A 22,059-nucleotide genomic window follows, 5' to 3' on the forward strand; every position below is an offset into this window, starting at 1 on the left:
AACTTTTGAAGCAAAGAGCATGACTGATTTGGGATTTTTAACTAGCCTCTTTATGGTAATACTTGGATGAATGTAAATTTTCTCCAAAGTTTTTGTTTGTTTTTTTTTAAAAGAAAGGACCAAAGCCCAGAAACACTCCTAGCTGCAGAACCAATACTTAATGCTAATGACCCATCAATCTCAACAGAAGGAAAATAAGCATTTAAAAATTAGGAAACTGAACACTTTATTTTAAACAATAAAAAAAAAGGTGAGAAAAACAGTAGATAAAATCTGGCGAACCTAGAAATATATAAAGTGCAAGCAATAAATTCTGGTTTTCCTCTTCTCTTTTGAGAGCAAGGACAAGGCTGTTACTTGCCTTTGGGAAGCAGCCAAGGCTCGCTGTCCTGTCCCTCTTTAAAGATGTGTGTGATTTCTGCTTCCCTGGGCTTCACCTGGAATTTAAAACACACTTTTTTTTTTTTTTTTTTTTTTTTTTTTTTTTTTTTTTTTTTTTTTTTTTTTCTTTTCTGGTAACATGTTTACTCTTATCATCTGAAACATTCTTGTTGCATTCCTCCAAAGGTGATGTCACGGCATGGTTTGGCCAACGGAGACTGTTACCCAACCCTCCACTGTGTAGCACCTCCAGGTAGAGTAGGTGGGGGAGATGAAATCTGCTTGCTGAGGCAGAGAGCCCCAGTCCTGCAATTCCTGCACTGGAGTTTAGCCTTAACAACCCACAAAGCCACTTCCCAAATCCACCTCCTTACTGAGCTTTCTTGGATTAGTTGAATTAAGGCTGGTTTAAAAGGTGAACTCCACTGGGAGCAGGGTCTGGAATTCACTGCAAACTCCCACCATTCAGGCCACAATGGAATCCAACTTCTTTGTGGCCAGTAAAGCAGCAGACATGGGGAACAGCTCTTCAGAGGGATTTTTGGATGTCCATTTTGATTCTACAGGTCAGCTTCTCAGTTCCCACCATCAGCCTGTTTCCACTGGATTCACACCAGAGGCAGACTTGGCCTTGCAAGTCCAGAAATTTAGTTTATCTTTTTAAAGACTCTGGGTTTTGTAGAATTGGCTTAGCTGTCATTTAAAACAATAGTATCTTGTATCACTCAAAACAAAAGGAATTAGCTCTGTATTTATTAGCCAAACTTCCTGTGAATACAAAGCTTTTGGGATCATACTCTTCCTCAGTCTGATCACAGCCCTGCCCCTTTAATCATCCACAATGAGGGACTTTTCTGGAGTTGCAGGGACTTCCCCAAAGCTGTGCACTTTGTGGCAAGTACAACTGGGTCTTGTCCTGACATGGATCTGGGACACAGCCAGGGTAACTCAACCAGCCTCAGGATCTGGGACTAGTGTCACAGATAAGGACAGTGATAATTACATTCTTCAAAGCCTCAGCTGAGCCTAAAGTGCCCCAAGTAAAGAGGGAAAAAAAAAAAAAAAAAAAAAAAAAAAAAAAAAAGGCAGGGAAAGTCTCATTTGGAACTTGAGCACCCATAAGCACGGAAGTCAATCAATAAGACCTTTTAGGAAAACAGATTTAATAGGCTCTTTCTCTTTATTTATTTATTTATTTATTTATTTTTGTCACTTTGACTTATTTATTTTTGCAAAGAAAATAAAAATACCTCTTCTCTCCTAGATATGTTCCATGAATTACTTCACTGTGCTCTTTGGTTGCTGTGCAACCAAACAATCCCAGTCACCCTCAGCTTCCTCCTGGTGTCCAGCAACCACTGTGTGTTCACACTCACTGCTTGCCCCTGGATGTTACTGTTCAAACAAAACCTGCAAACTTCTCCTTTTCAATGAGCCTGCAGGATTAAATTTCAGGCAGAGTGCAAGGTGACAGCTACTCCTCCACCTGTACTAACACAGCACACACTCTCCAGAAAGATGCATCACCCGTTCACATTTGTCTGCTGCTTGTGGTGCTGATGCTGAAAATGCCCATGTCAGGCTTTTAGGCCAAATAAATTTGATAAAAAATCATGGGATTTTTAGGAGCATTATTTCTGGAGAAGCTTATTCCAGAAATAGTCTCTGCTCACCTGCGTCACTGATTCCTTAACAGTGCACTTGTCTAACATTCACACCACTGGGACTGGAATTCAGGATTTCTGGTCTCTGCTGCTTCTGTGCTGCAAGACCTTTTCCTCTGATTGAAAACTGCTGCTAAACCTCCTTTACTTCTTTTAAGATTTAGCTGAGTCATGTTGGGAAATCCTTTGAGATCAAGGCTATAAGAACTACAAGTGAGTAGAATTAAATGGGACATTTTGGGAGGCACAGAGGAAGTTACTCAATTGTTCCAGGTTAGAAGACATTCTGTTAGATACTACATGAACCTTCACCTCTGTCAAGTCAAATTACTCTCCAGAAAAGAAAGATTAAGTAAGAACCACACCTATAAAGCTAGTACAGCTCTAAATTGAAGAACAAGAAAGAAAAATAAAAGTACAAGCCCCTTGAGAGTTCTTATGGTTTTCAAACTACACATAAAACTCATTCAGCATGTAAGCTCAGGAGTTCAGATAGAGACTTGGAAATGTTGCAATTCCAAAAGTCAAGATCCCATCATCCCATCTATGGAAGTGATGAAAGTAAAATTATATTCTTCCCTTAATAAGCACTTGTAGGTACAACAGATATCAAGCTTGTTATTATCTTACTTGCTTCTTGCAGCAGGAGTGATGCTGCACTGAGTTTGATCCTTGATCAACCAAAATGTGTCAGACTTTTGCCTCAACATGAACAAGATGAAATTAACTGCTAATATGGATTCTCTGAGGTACCCATATGAACACACACCAGGGTGGAGCTTCAAGAGCTCAGTTCCTACACCCAGGACTAGATTTTCAGGGAGATTCATGCACTGAATGTTGTAACATCCAGCAACTTATGAAAAAAGCCTAAGCAGGAGCTAAGAAATTTGTAAATGTACCTCAAGTGATAGAAACTTCACTCTTTGATCACTTGCCACTAAGTCAGCAATTCTGTGAGTAGCTGTAACTTCTGGGTTCTCCAAATTTCCGTGAAGAAAGCCCTAGATGTCTCAATTTGGGAACATTGAAAAGTTAAATCTTTAGTTTAAGCCTGCTTCTTACAATGGCAAAGACTGAGAAGATTGACCTCAACTGATCAAAAAAGGCAAAATGGAATAATTTTCAAAGACTCCCTATTTCAGGTTTTCATTTGGTTTAAATGAGCAAAAATTTAATGGGACATGCAGAATCCTGTGCCTTCCATGCCATGTATTTTGACAGCAAGGCTCGAAAGACTGTGGCAACAAGTGAGATTCAGTTTAAAAGTGACTCATTTTAGGGTATGGAAGCCATAAGAAAAGTGAGTTGTTACAAATCCTACCTTTGAAAAGGACCTGGTGTTGTAATTTTTACTCCAACTCCGCCTTCTGTGATTTTACATCTCAAATGATGTAGATCTACTATTTTATTGCTACAACCTGGAGTTCAGACATGTTAGTTGGAAGGACTAAAACCCAGCAAAGGAGTAAACCTCCATCAGCACAGCCCAACCACGGGTGCTGGGGAAGGGCCCCCTCGGCAGGACAGGCTCCTTCCACTGCCCACCCAGGTCACAGCTGCATTTTTGGTGTGACAACAAGTGTGACAACCAAAAACAGGCCAGGGACCAACACACCAATTTCCATGCCTAGTTGTGCACTTTACTAATAAAACTTTCTGATTGTTTTGTTAGACCCTCTGACACTTGGGGGTCCTTTTGTCCAGGAGGATTTATGAATCTTGGGTGCCCCCATCCCCTTCAGGGTGAGTCCCCACATCAGAAATTTGACACTCAGTGCCATGGTCGGGGTGACAACGTGGGCATCACTCTCAGGTTGGACGCGATGACTTCGGATGTCTTTTCCAGCCTCAATAATTACGTGATTAAAGGGCAGAATTTGTTGGTGTTGCTCAAAGCGACTTCCTTAATAATAAGAAGAATTAATTATGCCTTCGAGCTGTAGGCCCTGAGGGGCCAGGCCGGGCAGGAGCCGCCCTCACCCTGTCTGCAGTCCCTGCTCCAAGTTCTTGTCCCCGGTCCCTGTCACTAGTCCCTGTCTCTGGTCCCAATATTTGGTCCCTTTAACCCATTCCGGTCCCTGTGCCCTGTCTCTGGTCTCCGTGTTCGTCCCAGTCCCTGTCCCTGGTTCCAGTTCCTGCTCCCTGTCTCTGGTCCCAATATTTGGTCTCTTTTCCCCATTCCGGTCCCTGTTCCTTGTCCCTGTGCCCAGTCTCTGACCCGGTGTTCGGCCCAGTCCCTGTCCCTGGTTCCGGTTCCTGCTCCCTGTCTCTGCCCCGAGTCCCTGTCCGCAGTCTCTGTCCCCGTTCCCGGTGCCGGTCCCTCCCCGCCGGCGGCCGCAGCCGGTGCCGTGTCTCACCGTGGGCGCCTGCGCGGGGCTCCTCCTCCTCCTCCTGCCGCTGCTTCTCCTCCTCCTGCCCGTCCTCCCCTCCCGCCGCCGCCGGCCGCTGTCAGGATGAGGCGGAGGAGGCGGCGGCCCGGCCCGGCCGCTCCCGTCTCTGTGCCCGTGGCGTAGCGGTCCCCGCCCGGAGGAGGCCGCGGCGGCGGCGCCCGCCGAGCCATGGCCCAGCCGGGCCCCAGCGCCCAGACCGAAGGTACCGCGGGGGCGGCGGCGAGGCCTGCGCAGCCCCGGGCTCGCCTGGGGAGCCGTGCCGGCCGCGGGGCGAGGGCGGCGGCCTGGGCGCCATCGGCCGGGCACGGTCCGGGGGGCCCGCACGGAGCGGGAACACGCTGGGAAGGGAGCGGGGAGCGGCCCGGGGAGCCGCGCCGGGAAGGCCTCGGGAGGGGGCGGGAGGCAGCGCGAGTGGTTTTTTTAGGCTGTAAATGTGGAGCAAGGGCGGCTCCCGGCGCGCACGGAGCGGGGATAACGCTGGCGGGAGGACGCGCTGCTGCCGGGGAACGGGAGTTCAGCCCTGATGGGACGAGGCCTCCCCGCCCTGGCAGGGCAGGAGGAGGAGGAGAAGGGTGGCGGCGTGTCCGGGTATAGACATTGATCCTCCGGGGAAGAGACGCCGTCATTGATTCGGCCGCGGCGGGGGATGTTTGCCTGTGTTGGAAAAGGCACCTCGGGAGGTTCAGGTCGGGATGTGCGATGCGAATAGTGCGTTTCTTTGCTGGAAAAGACAAAGGAAATAACAGATCTTCTTTCAAGGTGGTATGGACCTGTGCAGAAGGAAGCTAGGCTTTCCCAGAAGTTTCCCGCTATGGAAAGGTTATTCCTTTCTGGTTTGAGAGGAATTGTGAAGGTTTTTTATCTTGGAAGAGGTTACAGAACTGTGTGCATATAAAAAAGCTGCAGGTAATGCTTGGCTTGGAAGAGGAGGTCGAAGGGACAGTGTTTACTGTATGGGAAGGGGTGAGAAAGCCAGGAATTTAAGTTGAGGCTGGTCATAATTTAGATATAGAAGAACTGGAGGGATGTGTAGAATCCTGCAGGATTGGTGCTTACCCAAACATTGGACTAGGCCAGGGTTCTCCTCTTTTAGAGAACATTTGAGTTTCCTTGGGAAAGCACTCTGTTAGAAAAGGGCAATGATGTATTCTTAATTATGCATGTCTAGGGAATTGCGTGGGCCTTTTTTTGTTTTTGTTTTTGTTTTTGTTTTTTTTTCTTTTTGTGGAGTTACACGAGAAAGTGCTTATCCTCAGGGATTTCAGCGTGCCTTTTGAGGGTTTTAATGATGAAGGTGCTTAGATTGTGGGGTTTTCCCTCCATTAAGGTCAGTCATTGCTGGCTTGTCCTTCGAGAGCACTGAAGGGAAGGTGAGTTTCCCTGCTGTCATGCTTCTAAGGTCAGCGTAGGTAGGGATTGTTCTCCTGTACTTTGTGGTGAATAACCATTGTTTATTGTTCTTCTGAGGGCTGCAGAACAACTTCCAACAAATTTTCCTCTTGGCTCTTGCAGGCTGTCTCACTGCAGGGGAGCTGTGCAGTGTACAAATATTTGCTGCCTCTTGACCAGGAAAGGTAGTTGTAGGTTGGTAATGTATTATAGAATATCCACATTGGATGTATTTGTGTTGTTATGTAAAAGGAACGCAAAAAGGTGCAAGTAAATTTAGTGGTTTGAGAGGTTGGTGAAGTCTGTCCTACAGGAGGTATGGATTGCTGTCTTTTTCCTGCTCCCTAGGTGTGGGGAGATGAGGATGCTGTAGGGAAGGGGACTGGCTGGAAAGTTGGATGGATTTGAAAGTGGTTGCTGTGTCCTACACTAAAGAATTGGAGCTCTAAAATGGCTCCTCTCCCCATCCTCCTTTGGCAGCCATAGGCCCAGTTTAGGTTTTTTATCCACTGATTACTATACTGTTGTTGTCATCTGTGTTGGTTTTGTTTGTAAGCAACTTACCAAAAGGGTGCCTTGAAACTGTTCTATTTTAATGTGGAGAAAATTCCAAGAAATGAATAATTTAATATTTTTGTTGTCTGCACTGAATTTATTGTTTAAAGGAGTAGCATAACCTCTGATTTAAGATTACATGTGACAAAATAGAACTGGATTAGTATGTTCCCCTAAGGAAAAATAATGGCTTTTTATAATTACTTGTATTGATTATAAATAACTTATGCATTCTTTACTCATGCAAGACACATCAGCTATGATTTGTTTTGTGGAAAGCAAGTATGAAAGAACTACTTCTTCTGCTGTGGTAGAAATAACATATGGAACAACATGAGAGGAATTAAGGTAGAAATTGTCTTCTATTCTAAAGCCTGCACTGAAATGAAAATAGGATAGGAGAAGGAATAGTGCAGAGAAATAGGAAAAGAATGGGCGTTGTGTCCTACCCTGGTTTGTACTTTGGATTAGTGGAGATGTTAATAACCCTTTAATCCTGTGTGTGGAGTAACAGAGTTTCTACACGATAACAATTGCAGGGAGGCCGAGGGCAGCCCTTGGCTCCTGCCAGAGCTTTGTGCTCTGTGCTGGGACCTGTGAGCTCATGATCTTGATCTGTGCTGCAGGCAGGTGTGTGCTGCCTGATGACCCTGGGCAAGGGGTGGTTTTTTTGGAGGTTTTAATTTATGCATGTTGTTTAGATTACATTTCCACAGCTGTAATGTCTTATTTTTCAAAATATTTTTACTTTGAATATAATATTCAAAATTCAAACCTCTCAGTCTCTCTGGGTTTAGTTTGGATCTGGGTGCTTGCCATCTCTGAATGTAAGGTTGCCAAACAAAATGTGTTGGCATAGCTTTTCCCTATCAGAATGCTCAGGATTTAGTGTAATTCTCCTTCTCATTTCTGGAAAACATTTCAGTGAAGGAATTGCAATAACATAAAACACTATTTCATCAATACTAAAGTTAATTAGAATGATAGGCCAATTATTAAACTGTTCTTACTGCTCTAAACTTAAACCATTAATACAGTCAGACTGATAATTAGCATATACATTGATATTGTTCAGTGATAAACTGCTAATGGCACGGTCTATCAGATATTTTAATAAGAATTTTCTGGCAGAAAAAATTGATCCAGTATTGGAGTGACTTAGGCCAGCAGAAAGTGTTTGTCTGTCAGTGGTGGGAGGCTGTGCCAGCTCTCAGTGGAGGGAGCTGCTCAGCTGTAGATGGAAGATTGGAGGATGTTGCCATATTGATTTTGGTGCCAGCAGCAGTGCCATGATCCACATTGTGTCCCTGTGTCAATAATCCAGGATCCCGACAAGAGCTGGGATTTGCTGTCGCTGTCACACGCCCCAGGGGCCAAGTGATGCTGGTGGAGAAGTCAGGGATGTCATATAGAAAATTAACCAACAAAACCTCAGGTGCTTTTATATTTCTAGTTATTTTCCTTATAAATATATCACTTTTAAACAAAATTGAAGTATCTGAAAGTGCAATTATTCATCTCCAAGCTAGGTGTGGTTCATAGGGGACTGGCCATGAGTGCTGATGTTCACCTCCGTGTTGTTGATGCAACTGCCAAATGTCAAACTCTTATCTCTTGGGGAGTAACTTCAAAATTGTTGGTACTTTCCAAGAGGCAAAAAATTTCTTCCCTCGCTTTCATTTTGCTCGGTCCTTGTTTTATTATTATTCAATAATTACTAGTATTATTACTATTACTATATTTTAGTATATTATTACTTATATACAAAAAATGCACTTTAATTAAAATACGAACATGCACGTTATTTTTTTTGGCTATGTGCTCTTCTGTATTTTCAGTGGACAAATCCAGAATTTGGTTTCAAAACCAAAACAGGCACCTTGAATGTACGTGTTTTCATCTCTTAGAGTTTCTAAGGAAGTTTTGATCCACTCAGCAGGTCAGTTTACTCTGAAATGGGAATATTCACATTCGAGGTGTCTGTTTTTCGTGTTGAAGTCAAATTGCAAATCTCCCAGTTTTGCAAATTACCCTGACCATGTTCTTTATCATTACCTGTTGATCTGCCAGAAGGCATAATGATTATGCTTTAACCTGTGGACTGACTCTCTCTTGCATTCTGAACACTGGAAGATGTAAATTCTTTGCCAATTTGTGTTGCTTCTTGGCCACCTCACCTTTGTCATGGAGAAGATGGACTTAGTAATGTGTTTTCTTCTCTTCCCTGGCCTGGTGCCTGAGGTTGCTTAACTGCTTTCCCATAGCCCTTGGTGGGTGGACTGGATTCCCACTGTGAAACTAGTTTATATTCACTCCCTTGAAAGTGATTGAAGAAGGAATTTTGTTTTAAAACTTCCAAGAAGCTAAACCAAACAATTTCTGTCAGTGTGGGAGTGGACTAAATCCCATAGGCGTCCTTACGGGTGATGGTTGACTGGCAGACTTGCTGGGCCTTCACTCCAGGCATTTTATTAAAAAGTACTTCTCACATGTGAAGTTTTCTATCCTAAGTTTAGGTATTTTTACTACACTCTTTTCTTCTTAAAAAATACCAAATACATAGTTTTTTTAAAAAAAAAAGTCTGAGGTTGAAATTATGGCTTTACTCTGACTGAAGTCTTTCAAGGTGAGAACTGGTAACATTGATAACAGCACTTACTAACCAGGCTGCTGTGAAGCCGTTGTGTGTGTGTATTTCAGAGGAACATCTTTCACACCAAAGGTCTGGTATTTCTCAGTGGTTCAGCCTTTACTTGCAGAGTTGGTTTTAGTGTCTGATTTAGTAGTGGCTGAATTAATGGTACTATCCTCCACAAGTAATTCTAAAAATAGGGTAAGCATTGTGTCATTTTAGTCATAGTCAGTTAAGCATGATGATGAATTATCTCTGGAAAAATTTAAATCATTTGATATTTTTGTGTAAATTGGCATAGGAAGGATAACCAGTGTACCCTTGGTTAATGTTTCTGTGCTTTTCAGAAGGGAGAGGGGTTTTTTTAAGCTGGAAAGTACCTGGTGCTCAAGAAAACTTCTGAGTTGTCCTATTGCTCTGTAAGCAGTGCCTGTAGTACCCTAAGAATGCAGAAGTGCAGCTCGACAGCTGCTATAATGAGGAATTGTGTGTATTTTTTTTCCCCATTCATGTCTCCTTCTATCAGCCACAACTCCCCTCGGCATTCAGCTGACTTGTGATGGTGCTTCCCTCCTTCCTGTCTCTATCCTGTGCTTCTCTTCCCAGGCCTGGCTCCTTCAGTACCATGAAGGGGGAAAGTAAAGCTTCTGAATCACCTTTTATGTCCATTTCCATCTCCTCTGGCAATTCTTGCTCCACACGGCGAAGCAGCAGAAATGTGGCCTTGCTTGCTCTTTGGTCTCAGGTTTTTCCTCCCTCCCTGGTCAAACACCCAGTCATTTGATCATGTCTTGGGCAACTGCTGCTCTTCAGCAAGTCCTCTGGTTTCCTCAGCCCTCCTTCCCAGCCACCACCTCAGCTTCTTTATTATTGATCTCCTTGTCTTTTGCAGCCTCTTGTCTGTGGTTGTCCCCTGGACCTTTTGCTTGTTTTGGCTGCTCCAGGCCTTGCTCTGCTCTGTGGGATCACACCCATCCCTCTATTCTTCCTCTTCTAGACCAAGTATGACTGTACAAACTTCCTCAGTAAAAAATTGTCTTTTCCAAGCAATATGGCTCCCTGGCTATGCTGGATCTTAGCTTATGTGCTCTTTTGAAAATATATTTTTCTTTATTTAAGAGCTCTTGAGGTTCTGTTACTCAGGAAGGAAGATCTCATGGTGCTTCACTCTTGGTATAGAGAACTGCTCATCTGCTTCCCAGCCCTGCCTTATGCATCTTCAGGTTCTGAGTGTTTTTTCGGAACAGATTATAGAATTTTGAGGCAGTGAATGTCAGTTACCTAATCATGAGGTTGGCTGACATCTAATTCTTTAATACCTTGGTATCTTTATAAGCTGAAGTAGTTGAGTGCCTCACAGATTGCCAAAAAAAGTAATTGCTGGAAGTTAACCTATGCCTCTTGGAAGTAGAAATAGAAAATAGAAATGTTCCATCTTTTGGCTATCAGAGCAGTTCTGAAATTTGGTGTCAGTTGAGAGCAGGACAGGAAACAGCAGAGCTGTGATATGCTCATTTGGTTCAGAGTGTAGTTAAGGGCCTGTCTTGTCTGTCTGGCTGTGTTAGGGACTGAAAAATAACCAGAGTCCTGGAGTTAAAAAAAAAAAAAAAAAAAGGCAGTCTGATTGTTAGTTACTTAGTAAGCCAAAAGCACTTAATAAGCCTTACACTATGGTGAGTCACACTGAGAAGAAATTTAAATTTGGGTGGGATTTTATTAATATTTATCTTGTTATATTTTGTGGTTTCTGAAAGTGGTTTTTTTTTGGTAAAACTGTGGAGCAAAAATGCAAGAACAGAAATTACACATGGCGAAGTGAATTGGAATCAATAACTGGAAGGCAATGGTGGCATTAACTGTGTGTATTCCAGAGGGAATAGCCTGGAGGTGAGAGGGAAGGATTACCTGGGGATCAAACCAAACCAGCATTGTCGATTATAATGATGTTCCCATGCCTTTAAGCCAGTGACCTGAATAGTCTGTGTGGTTTGTATTGCATCTTCTGCCAATACCTGTTTGTAGCTTACAAATAATTGCAACAATATTTCCTAAGCTGTTTAAATGGCAGCAAAGGAGAGGAATATGCACAACAAAAGGAGAAACAGTTTTTTCACTGTTTTTGTCAAGTGTTTCTGTGTGTAACTGTTTATCCCCCACACCCTGCCTTGGTAGGGTAACTTTGTATTTGCATGGCTGGTCACCATTAAAATACTACCCAAGAGAAATGGTTTCTTTTAATCTATGCTGCATCAGTGCTATGCAAAATGAGGAGGGAGCCCTATGGTTGGCTGCTTAAAAAAAAACAAAGCAGTAACTTGCAACCAGTAACGTTGATAAAACCACAGAGTATAATACAATCCTTACATCTGTGTGTTCAGTGTCATTGCCTTAATCTACACAGGAAGAAACACAGAGAAGTGCTAGAGGATACTGCTTAAGCAATAAATACTTTAACCATTTACAATGAATTTTCATGTCCAGTATCCTTTAAGAAAATTGTCTTTCCTAAGGCTTTCTGGAGTTTGTATTAGACACCCATTGACTTCAGACACAAGAACTGGAACATTCGTCTTACATTAACAATAACCTGTGCCAAAATCCCTCTGATACATTTTATCTGTGGTGTTACTTGGTTTATTTTGCTGAAGTACAAAGCATAAATTTGGCTCTGTTAATTCAAATCATCTGACAGACTGGCATCTTTATGTCATATACTGCATCTTTTAAATTTTCTTCTAAAGATTGGTTTCAAGTAAGGTTTTCTTAATTGCCAGCTTGCAATGTCTGTTTATATCTTCTCCCATGTGAAATTAATGGGAAAGCAATTAGGCAAACTCTGGATTCTGCGCTTGAGTGACGCTTCTAGCTGTGAGGATATTAGAGCTGTCTGTCTGGTCTTCACAGCTTCTGTTGGAGTCTTAGATGAAACTGGAGATAAAGATGTGAAGTCTCAAAGTGGTGCATTAACTCCTGATGTTACACAGTTAAATTTGTTGGAGGCACTGAGGGTTACATTTAGCTGATGATCCATCAGGAAAAGTTGTAATGGCCTGTTACAAAGTCTAATCTAACTACATATTTGCTTTCAAGTAAGAGTAAATGTGAGCCTAACCTTATTGTGGGATAGGAATGTTTTCTGATATATTTTTATCTACAGCTCTAGGTTTTGTACCAGTCTAAGCTCTTCTGTACTGGAAGCTGCAGTGCAATGTAACTTTTTCAGTTGCATTTGTTCAAAACCCGAGTGTGTACAAACACTGGTGGGAAACCTGAGCTTTGGAATTTGCTTTCTAATACCAATTAAGTTTGTCGGCTTCCTCTGGAGAGTCTGAATGGAAATCAGGATTTGAAAAAGGTCATTTATCACTTAGAAATGTCAGTCATCAAGTCTTAAAAAAGTAAGTTCTGCTGCATGACTACACCAATCTCAGTTGCCACAAGGGAGAGTGGGGGGCAGAATGAAGGCCAGACTATTTCTTTTGGCAAGCAGTGAGCACTTAGGTTAAACTGATAATCAGGCTGTACCCATAGGCTGTGGTTTCATGTTGCAGCTAAGCCAGTCTAGAAGGTTGCTGCTGCTGAAAGAAGTGTTCCTGCTCTCTTCTTCCTGCTCCCACAGTCGTGTTTCCCTCATTTCCCTTGTGCCAGTTCTGCACATTGGGCCCATCACTGAGCCACTTCAGCTCGCCCAGCTGAGAATTACTCACTGCTGAATTAATTAGTTTAATTAATTTAGTGAAAGACCAGACAAGCATTAGAGGTGGCATAAAGGAAGGGTGTAGACCACACAGTAGTAATATGAGAGTCCAAGGGTATAGTTCTGACTTTTTTTTTTTTCACAGTTTACTCCTATCTTGGTGTTCATTGCCACGTGTGTGTCAGGTCTACTCTGTGCTCAGCCAAGTGCTGGGTGTGGTCTGCTTTGGACCTGGTTTGAGACTCACTCCCCTCCCACCCTCCAGCTTTTTCCTGTATCATTTCTGATGCTGTCACTGCTGTCTAAAGCTCTCACAGCTTGGTGGGGTAAAAGGCACTGTGTGCTCACAGTGAGGTGGGAATGCTGAGTTACCCTGTCAGATGACCACGAGCACAGACATTGATTTAAAATTATTGTAACTGCAGGCTTAGCCAAGCCTCCCCATTCTGTATTGCTTAGACCCCTGGAATATTTTAAAAGTTGTAGAAATTTTATGCTGGAGGAGGTTTTTTTTTTTTTTATCTGTTCAGGAATTCATGTAGTTGACAAGTGGTAGCAAAAAAATATGAATATATAGAACCACAGCAGTATTTTCTGTCAAGAAATAGATTCTAGAGGCTTGGGAGAGTACTAGTCTGTTGTTCTCAGGGAACCTATTAAATTGCTGTAGAAACCTTACTCCAAGTAATAGGATCTGTATCCTGTTCCTTATCAAATAAAGATGTTAATTGTCTTTTATTATTTGTTATACTATATTTATCATCACAAGGTCTCCATAAATATATCTGGCAACAGTATTTTCCAGGCCATTTATTAAGATTTATATCCTTTAAGTGGCTACTCTACAGCGCCGTTTTTTCATGCTTACAACCTGCTGTTCTGACAACTAAAATTTTAAAATTAGTATCCCTTGAAAGTAACTTTTTACCTGTTTTCTTTCCCAGTTTATTCTCTGTATACAAATTTGAGTGGCCAGATTATGAAGCAATGGAAAGGGAATCACACTGGGAAAGAATTCGGATGTTAACTCCCTTTTGTGCTACTTGTTCACATCCATAACTCTTGAGTTGTGTATGAGTTGCTGCCATTTCTGAAGTTTTTCTGGTACCTCTGAAATTACTGTAGTAATTTCTGGTAGCTGTGCATGTGGAAGTGAGTTTCCATGTTCTTGTGATTCTTTCAGGTTTTGAAAATGTCTACAAAGATGCCAGTTTGCTTTAAATGGCAGTGTCCTCATACCTGTAGTAATGGTAAATTACAGAAGCCATTGCCTATATAAATTTCACAAACGTTGGCTTCTTTCTGGTTTCTTCCACATCACTTTCTTGGTCGAGTTGTATTTTACTTTTACTACTTTCCTTTGAATTTTGAAGTCTGTTAGGTTATCGTTAATTTGTTCTTTCTGCTCAGAAATTGGGAGCCAGAGTACCTGGAGTGGTCTGAATGCTCTCAAAGCTGCACCTCAATTCTTGGCCCCACGACAAACAGCAAGACAACATGAGATCTCAGGCTAGTGGTGTCTAGGGGAATTTTGGAATTAATGTGATGGTTTTCTTTTATATATTAACTTACTTCATCAAAGAGAACAATGCAGTAGGGTTGTTTTGTGTTGTTTTGTTGGTTGTTCTTTCCCTGAGAGTTGAGTCATACTTTATTCCCATTTTTCTGCCTGAAGAGGACAGCCTTTAATAAATCTGTAGGCGAAGTGGTAAACATATAATAAGGAGTCACAGGGCCTTTTTCCCCCTCCCACTGCAAATGAGTCAGCAATTAAATTATCTTGAAAGAAAATCAGTCTGTTGTCTGGGTTTAGCAAGTGTTTACATTTTAAGAGAACAGTTACATTAGTGGTGCTCAGAGTGCAAATTGTGTAGGGGGTCTTCTATAAAATGAAATGCATATCAGCATCTCTCTCTAAATGACTCTCAATCTGAAATATTTTTATTTGATCAGAACAGCAGATTCCTGGTGATTTACTAAAACTAAGACAATATCCTCAACCTAAATTTTCTTTTACTGGGAAGACACACTGAAAACCTCACTGTCAAGTGGAACTGCCACGTGTAATCCAGTTCTGGATTTTCTGGTTATATCATATAGATGATGAGACGTGCTAGTGTGGAAAAACTTGGCAGAAATATTCCTGTGTAAATACGAAGGCTCATTCATATTTTCAGTCTTGCTCTGGTCAGGAAGATTTATATGACTTGACATTTTTGGGGACTTGTTTTCAAACGCTGTGGGAGGGAATAGGTGGCTGTGCTGGAGGTCTGGTTCCAGGCTGGAGGAGCCTCTGTGTCTGCTTAAAACACCTTCTGTTGGTGTTTACCCTGCAGGTAATGAGGTGAGACAGGCTGGTGAAATGAAAGGGGCAGTGACATGTGTGACAGCTGCATTGTTTGAGTGCAGGTGTGTGAAATGCTCCAAAAGCTTTGCCGAGCTTTTTGATCACTTCAGGTTGTGCCTGCAGGCTGTGCCTATCTACCTAGGCTGATCTAGAGCTGGCAGTGGTGCAATCCAGCTGTGAACCCTCTGGGAGAAACGTGCCCAGTTCTTGGGGACTTTGCCTTCCCCAGTTCTGTGCTGCCATCACCCTGCTCTTGTTTGCTCAAGCAGTGACTGGTCTGAGTAAATGCCCACAGCCTGTAGAGTAAATAACCTGCTTCATAAATCCAAGGAGATACTGAGCAGTCTTGGTTTGGTTTTTTTTTGTTGTTGTTGTTTTGATTGGTTCGTTTTTGGGATTTTTGGGTTTGTTTTTTTTTTGTTTTGTGTGAGTTTGGTTTTTAGAGGGTTGGGGTTTTTTTTGTCTTTTTGGTGTTTGTTTGGTTTTTGGTTTTGTTTTCAAATTGATCCTCCTGAAAAGAGCAGATATAAAAACGAAAAATTGTTAAAGCAAGGGGAACGAGATGCAAGCGCTTGGGGAGCAGGGAAAATGCTGGTGATTGTGATGAGATTGGTAACTCTGTTCTCTCCATTTTGTGTCACTGTAGATGAATTCAAAGTTCACCAGACTGTAGCTTGCTGTTGACTTTTGAAATACTCTGATATGCATTCAAGCTTAGCAACACCACGTTTCTGAGGAGATTCACTGGTGGTAGCAGCAGGATACAGCCAAAATCCTTTCCAAAGGATTCCATTATTGGTGTTGTCTGGTTGACTTTTCCAACTCTGTGATTCATCCACTGCTGCCCTATTTAAATTATTCAAAGAATTGATAAAGCACAGGGTGTGGTTGATTTTCTTGGGGAAAAAAAATGCTAACCAATAGTGTTTTCCTGAAATTTCTTGACGAATTGTTCTCCAACAAAACATCATTGGCAGAGATGAAATAGAGTGAAAACTAATGATGGTAAAACTTGTTGTGCATTAAGCTGAGACTTCTGTGAAGAAGAAGAACTGCACAGAACTGGGAGTTCTGATGGCAACCTAGTTAAAAGGAGAGAACCAGCTACTATGGTGAGCAGGGATGTACAAAAAGCCAGGCTACAATGATGGAGGTAGGGGACTGTCCTTGGGAAGAAATGATGCTTTTGGCCAATGAAAATAAACTGTTGGAAAAAAATTCAAGCTCACTTTTGTCAGCGTGGACATCCATGTTTAAGTGCATTCCCGTGATACTTGATGGGAGTGAGCACTGTTCCATTGCAGTCCAATGTAAATAATGGTTAACTAAGCATAAATTTAAAACTAGACTTAAGTTAACCTGGGGTCAGAATGACTAAGTGTATAGAAGAGCATTCCTTGTCACATGAAGTGGGCTTACCAAACTGAAAGTCTGGTATGATTCTCCTTTACTGAGTGAAATGGAGAGAGAGATGGAGATCTGGACCTCAGGAAGCAGCTATCTGCTTTTGTGTCCAGGAAAGAAGATGAAGGAGGCAATGACAAAGCAAGGAAGTAGTTAACATGTTGTTTGTGCTGTGAAAAGGGAGAAAAAGTGGGAAGTGGAAGTGGAAAAAAAAAAAAAGGGGGAAGGAGAAACTGTGTGTTGGCCTTCTTTTCCTTGCAATGAAGATGTTGTGCATGAAGATGTTTGCTGTGCTGTTGGGGAAAATTACTTGGTTGTTACTGCATATGGCAGTTTATCTTAGTTTATTTAATTAGGCCGTTTAAAGGACTTTTGTTTTCTCTTCCCCTTTTGCTTGTTCTCTTCTTGTGGCGGCCTCATCCCTGGAAGTGTCCAAGGCCAGGTTGGACAGGGCTTGGAGCAACCTCATCTAATGGAAGGTGTCCCTGCACAAGCCAGGGGGTTGTAATGAGATGATCTTTAAGGTCTCTTCCAGCCCAAACCATTCTGTGATTCTTGATTGTATTATAGAAAAGAGTCTTCCCATTTATTCAAACATCTGATTTTCTTCAGATTTTAATTACTTTAATTTAGTCATGGCTTTTCATTTTCTCTCTAAGATCCTTAATGTAGGATGTCACACAGTGTTTAGCATAGAAAAGAAAAATAGAGAGTAGGAATAGGCAGTACTGAGATTACAGGCTGTATTGTCATTCAGCTTCAATTAAAAATAACATTACTTTCAAACTTTAATAATATATTGCAAACTTTCACTTGATGTTAATAGAGTATTTATTATGTGGTTAGATGTTGGTATCATGCAATGCTTGGCTGAATATTTTTGATCCTGCCCTTGCTGATTTAGTGTAATAAATAAATATTCTGTAACAGATATGATGTAGCAAGGCTCAGATCTGCATGGTGATATCTGCATTTGTCAGTAACACCAAGTTTTTATGGATTTGGCCTTAAATTGGTACTGGATTGTTTGCCTGCGAATGTTTAGTCAATAGAGAACAAATTGTGGATGTCAAATAACCTTCAGCTGCACAATCAGCCAGAAATGGCTGGATGAATGCAGCAGTGTCTCAAAGCTGCACTGCCCAAAATGGGGAACTGCCTGAGGTCCTTCTGCACAACAGCTCAGTGCTGGTGGTGCTGGGGAGCAGATCCTGTGCCAGGGCACAGCTGTGGGGCAGAACCCCCTGCTTTGCCCCTTTGTGGAGTTGAGTTCTCCTCACCACACACAGTGAAACGCTCTGCAAGGGGAGCTGTGACAGTCGGAAAAAGAAAGTGGCAAGTGAGGAGTCAGGGGTCGTTCTGTGTCCTCAAATAAAACAAGGAAAATGTGTGACCAGTGGGCCATTTGGCCCAGTAAATAAAATGCTTGATGCTTGGAAATGCAAGTTTGAGAAAAGCAAGTTATTCTTTTATTCCTGTTTTTTTTGGTTTGTGGTGGTTTTTTTTGTTTGGTTTGGTTTGGTTTGGTTTTTTTTTTTGGTTTGGGTTTTTTTTGGGGGGTGGTGTTTTTTTGGGTTTTTTTGGGTTTTTTGTTGTTGTTTTTGTTTTGTTTTTGTTTGTTTGTTTGGGTTTTTTTTTCTTCTAGTTTGGTCTGCTGCTGCTGGATATCTGTGTGTAAGGGCAAATGCTGTTTCTTGAAAATAAACCAACCCCATTTCATAAGTCAGGAATTGCTTCTGTGTAACATGCTTGTTCAAAGAACCCTAATCTGTTCCTTTGCTTCTGAGTGCCTTATGCAAACAGCTGGATTGGGGTGTATTGTAAGAGTGGGGGAGTTGGTTGTTCTTTTTTCATCAAATTGTGTTGGAGTAAAATAAAGAAAAGTTTTTTGCAGTCTATATGAACAGTCTGGTGGCAGACTTAGATTAAAAGTTTATGTAGTAGTATTGGCTCCAGTACGATGTCATGATAGACAAAAATTAGTGCTCATAGAAAATATTAGAAAGTCATAGTAGAAACTCATACTCATAGAAATAAGTATTTTTCCATACTTCAGTCTCAAGGAATCATGACAGCAAAAAAAAAAAAGGTAGAAAATAGCAGAAACTATGTCTTTTTTTGTCTGCAAAAAGTTGATTGTACACGTAGGATTTTTTTCTGCTCTGTTTTCATATTTCAGCTATGTTGGACTGAACTCTTGATGTCACGTTTGACTCTTTAAATATCAAGCAGAAAGCTCTATGGCATTAATTTTATAAATAGACCTGGTACTCAAAAATAGACTTATTGATAATCAGCTTTGTCTGTCTTAGTTCTGGAATGATCGCTACATGTTTGTGTAACTGGAACCTGTCATACATAAAATTTAATCCTTTTTGGGGCTGATCTGTGGAACAGCATATAGATAACTAGTCAATAAGAAATGCATGTTTGTTCCAGTGTTTTCCTAGAATTGGAATTTTGCTATGCAGTGGGCTAAGAGAAAGCTGTATCTTTTTTCACTAGAGTTTCTCTTCTTGTCTTGCAGCAGTTTCATGGTTCTCCTGTAAATAGATGAGTCTGCTCTGAAATGGATTTTGCTGCCCTTCTTTTGAGTTCTTCTCCATGGTTAAGGCACATGATGACATTGACTGTGCTTTGCTGTAATGTCAGTGCTCCACAGGAGGTGGGGATCCCTGTGTCTGACCTGGACAGTCTGCAAAGTCTGTGTTGCTAGCTAGAAATAAAGCTAGTGATTTAATTGGCATCTCTAACTCTGTCATCTGTAGTCTATGTGAAAAACCGCTATTTTAAATTGTTGGCCAAAAGGATTTTTTGTTTGGATTTTTTTTAGTTTGATGTATAAATTTTAAGTTTTGTCAGTGTTAAGAAATTGGATCTTCAGGGTTTTGTTTGTTTCTGGATGACTTAGGGCGCTAAATAGGGAATTAATTAGGTCCTCACACTACTGCTGTGAGGAAATACAGAGTGTTCCGTGCCGATGCCGTGTGTGACGCCGGATCCCGTTTCAGCCGGGCACAGCTACCCCAGCACTGCCCATCTCCCGGCTTTGTTTACTCTGCCCCTCATCCTCGTTAAACATTGATAGCCGGGACTGGGAGCATGGGAACGGCTCCTGGCAGCTATGGGGATACTGACTCTGCAAAATGGACCTCTTGCTTTTGGGGCTGCCTTCAAGCTGCTAGCCTGTGATAGCAACTAAGTTTTCTTTTTCAGCTCTGTTACAGGCCTGGAGTGAGTTTGGACCGGAATTCAGAGTGACAATTAAGTGATATATGACAAAGGCCTAATTGGAAATCTATGAATGAGTTAATTTCCTGCCATTGACTCCAGTGCATTTCCAGGTGGACTTTAATCTGTGCCATGCAGCCCGAGGGTACCTGTGCCTGGCAATCTGGGCTTGGGATCACACTTGCATTTTGGGAAGTGTCTGTATGGCTTTTGTACAAATTGTACCTCTGAAGAAGAAAATAATTTCTTCTTAAACTTAATCACTTAGCGGAAAGGTGATAGTTGTTTGGATGTCTCAGAAAATAAACTTTCTCTCGCTTTTACTTCTTATGCAGGTGCATTTGGGGTGGTTGATGTTAACCTATAGAGCCTATTGTCCTCAACTTTGTGGCTTGTCTCACTGCAGTGGGGATGTGCTGAGGTCTGTCCTGAACTGTATATGTAGCACAGGTGGTAAAACAACTTTTAACTTTGTATACAATCAAAAGAACAATGTTAGTGCACAGTTGCAGTGATGGATGACCTGCAGTTGAGATCTTAAACTGCTTGTTTTTTTGAATGCCTGCAGCTGGCCCTGACAGCTGCCAAAGCTTAGTTGTGGGGAGGGTTGATTATTTAATTATTTGTTACTTTTTAGACATAACTGCCAGGCTGCAGAGAGGGGAGAATACTGTAAAAATGTAAATATTTAAATTTCATTTCCTTCTTGGTGACTGCCCTCCCTCTTTCTGTTTGGGCGGGAGGATTTAAAAAGGATGAGTCTGTTGTTTACCCAGCTTAAAGCACTTGAACATTCTCCTCTTGGGGTGTCCTCTTGCCCTTTTATCCTCAGCAGAAGCAACTCACACCTTCAGAAGAAATACAGTTTAGTTGCTTTGCACTTTCTGATGGGAGCAGCAGCACAGCTGCTGCTGTCTCTCTGCTGAAGGAAGATGGAAAGGGAATTAAGTAAACAAGAAATGCTCGAGTCATCTTTGAGGGCAGGAGAGTTGAGTCTGCAGTTGATTTAACTTTCAGGATTACTAACTGTAGAATGAAACAGTTTATTTTTGTAGTCCTCAAAAGAGTGTGTGCAAGGTGAATGATGTCCACATTTCTCCTTGTTCACTTGGAATGTATGCTTGAGGCTCTGGGCTGACCCTGTGGATGCAGAGCTGCCTGGCTGCCCCTGGCCCTGGCATGCAGCTCCCTTAGGCTCTAGTGCCTCCAGGAGTTTCCCTTCAGGAGCTGAAGCTGAGCCCAAACCCGGCTCCTTAGGACCATCACAGCTGTTGATGGGGTGTGGAGCAGAGCCGTGGTGGCTGCAGGGGCTGCATCACACAGGACTGGGGGAGTGGAAACACAAGCAAACCCTTTCCCTTTGCAAAACTTCAGCAAGAGATCAAAGGCAACCCTTTAACCTTGGGAAGTGTTTTTCCTACCCAGACCTGGTTCCACATGTGCTGTTTCATCCCTGGTTTTGATCCAGACACTTTCTGAACTCACTTGAAGCTTTGCTCTCAGTGTGTCTGTGCTGCAAGTTCCTTTAATTTTCTGGAGAACACTCCTGTGCAGTTGGCTTTGAACTATCCATGTAGGGGGGTTGCTGGTCAGAAAAACCTATGTGTTTGTATTTAAGGTGATTTAAAAAAACCCCAAATTAGGATATTTTGTAAAAAAGCAACACTTAGATTTTGTCAGTCCTATATCTGCATATATCTTTTATTCAGTACAGAGCTGAACAGATTAAATGCTATATTTTATAACCATAAGCTCTTATAACCAGCAATCAGTAAAACATACCTGGGCTCTTAAAAGGTCCTTTTGTTGATGTCTGCTCTTACTCTGCATCATCTGGTACCAAAAATAACTGGGCCCATCTCAATGGTGTTGCCACCACTCAACCTGCAGAGCTGATTCCAGCTGTTTGTGAGCTGAATGTTTGATGCTGAAGTTGTGTAGCCTTTGGATTGTGTTTTCACTACTTGACTGTGGTGGGAAGTGTTGGATGGAATACACAAACACCTCTGATGGATCAATATTTAGTGTATCTAGTCTGTGCCATACAGAGGCTATAAATGAAGTGATTCACTTTGCACAGCAGAGTTGGAACATGCCCACAGAACGCTTTTGCAGAACACACAGAGACTCATGTAGAGGAACATTTTTTTCCCCCCAGTTCATTGCAGCAGGGAGATGCATTTTGTTCTGGCTCATCAGTCTTTTCTTTCTATTTCATATTTGAATTCTGAGGTGTGCAAGTTGAAACTGCCACCTACAGCAGAACTTGAGGTGCAAAGAAGTGGACATTGCACATGCAGATAGGTTGGTGGTTGTATGGGGTCTTTATAGCATCATACAATGGTATTATATGGGTGTTTTTCAAT

General features: G+C 42.0%; 1 protein-coding gene across 2 annotated transcripts in view; it reads left to right on the forward strand.

The window, feature by feature from the left end:
- The first annotated feature begins 4,576 nt into the window (after positions 1 to 4,576).
- RABEP1 (rabaptin, RAB GTPase binding effector protein 1) overlaps positions 4,577 to 22,059 on the forward strand; it is a 47,403-nt gene continuing 29,920 nt past the window's right edge. Inside the window, exon 1 of one of the 2 annotated variants that reach the window (XM_083875341.1) lies at positions 4,577 to 4,640. In XM_083875341.1, coding sequence (XP_083731467.1) covers positions 4,607 to 4,640 — 34 coding nt within the window. In that variant the 5' untranslated portion in view covers positions 4,577 to 4,606. Of the gene's footprint in view, positions 4,641 to 5,069; positions 5,125 to 22,059 lie in introns of those variants that run through there. The other variant, XM_083875340.1, reaches the window with a different exon arrangement.

The sequence above is a fragment of the Zosterops lateralis genome (genome assembly GCF_965231275.1).
Source record: "Zosterops lateralis genome assembly, chromosome: 19".
NCBI lineage: Eukaryota > Metazoa > Chordata > Aves > Passeriformes > Zosteropidae > Zosterops > Zosterops lateralis.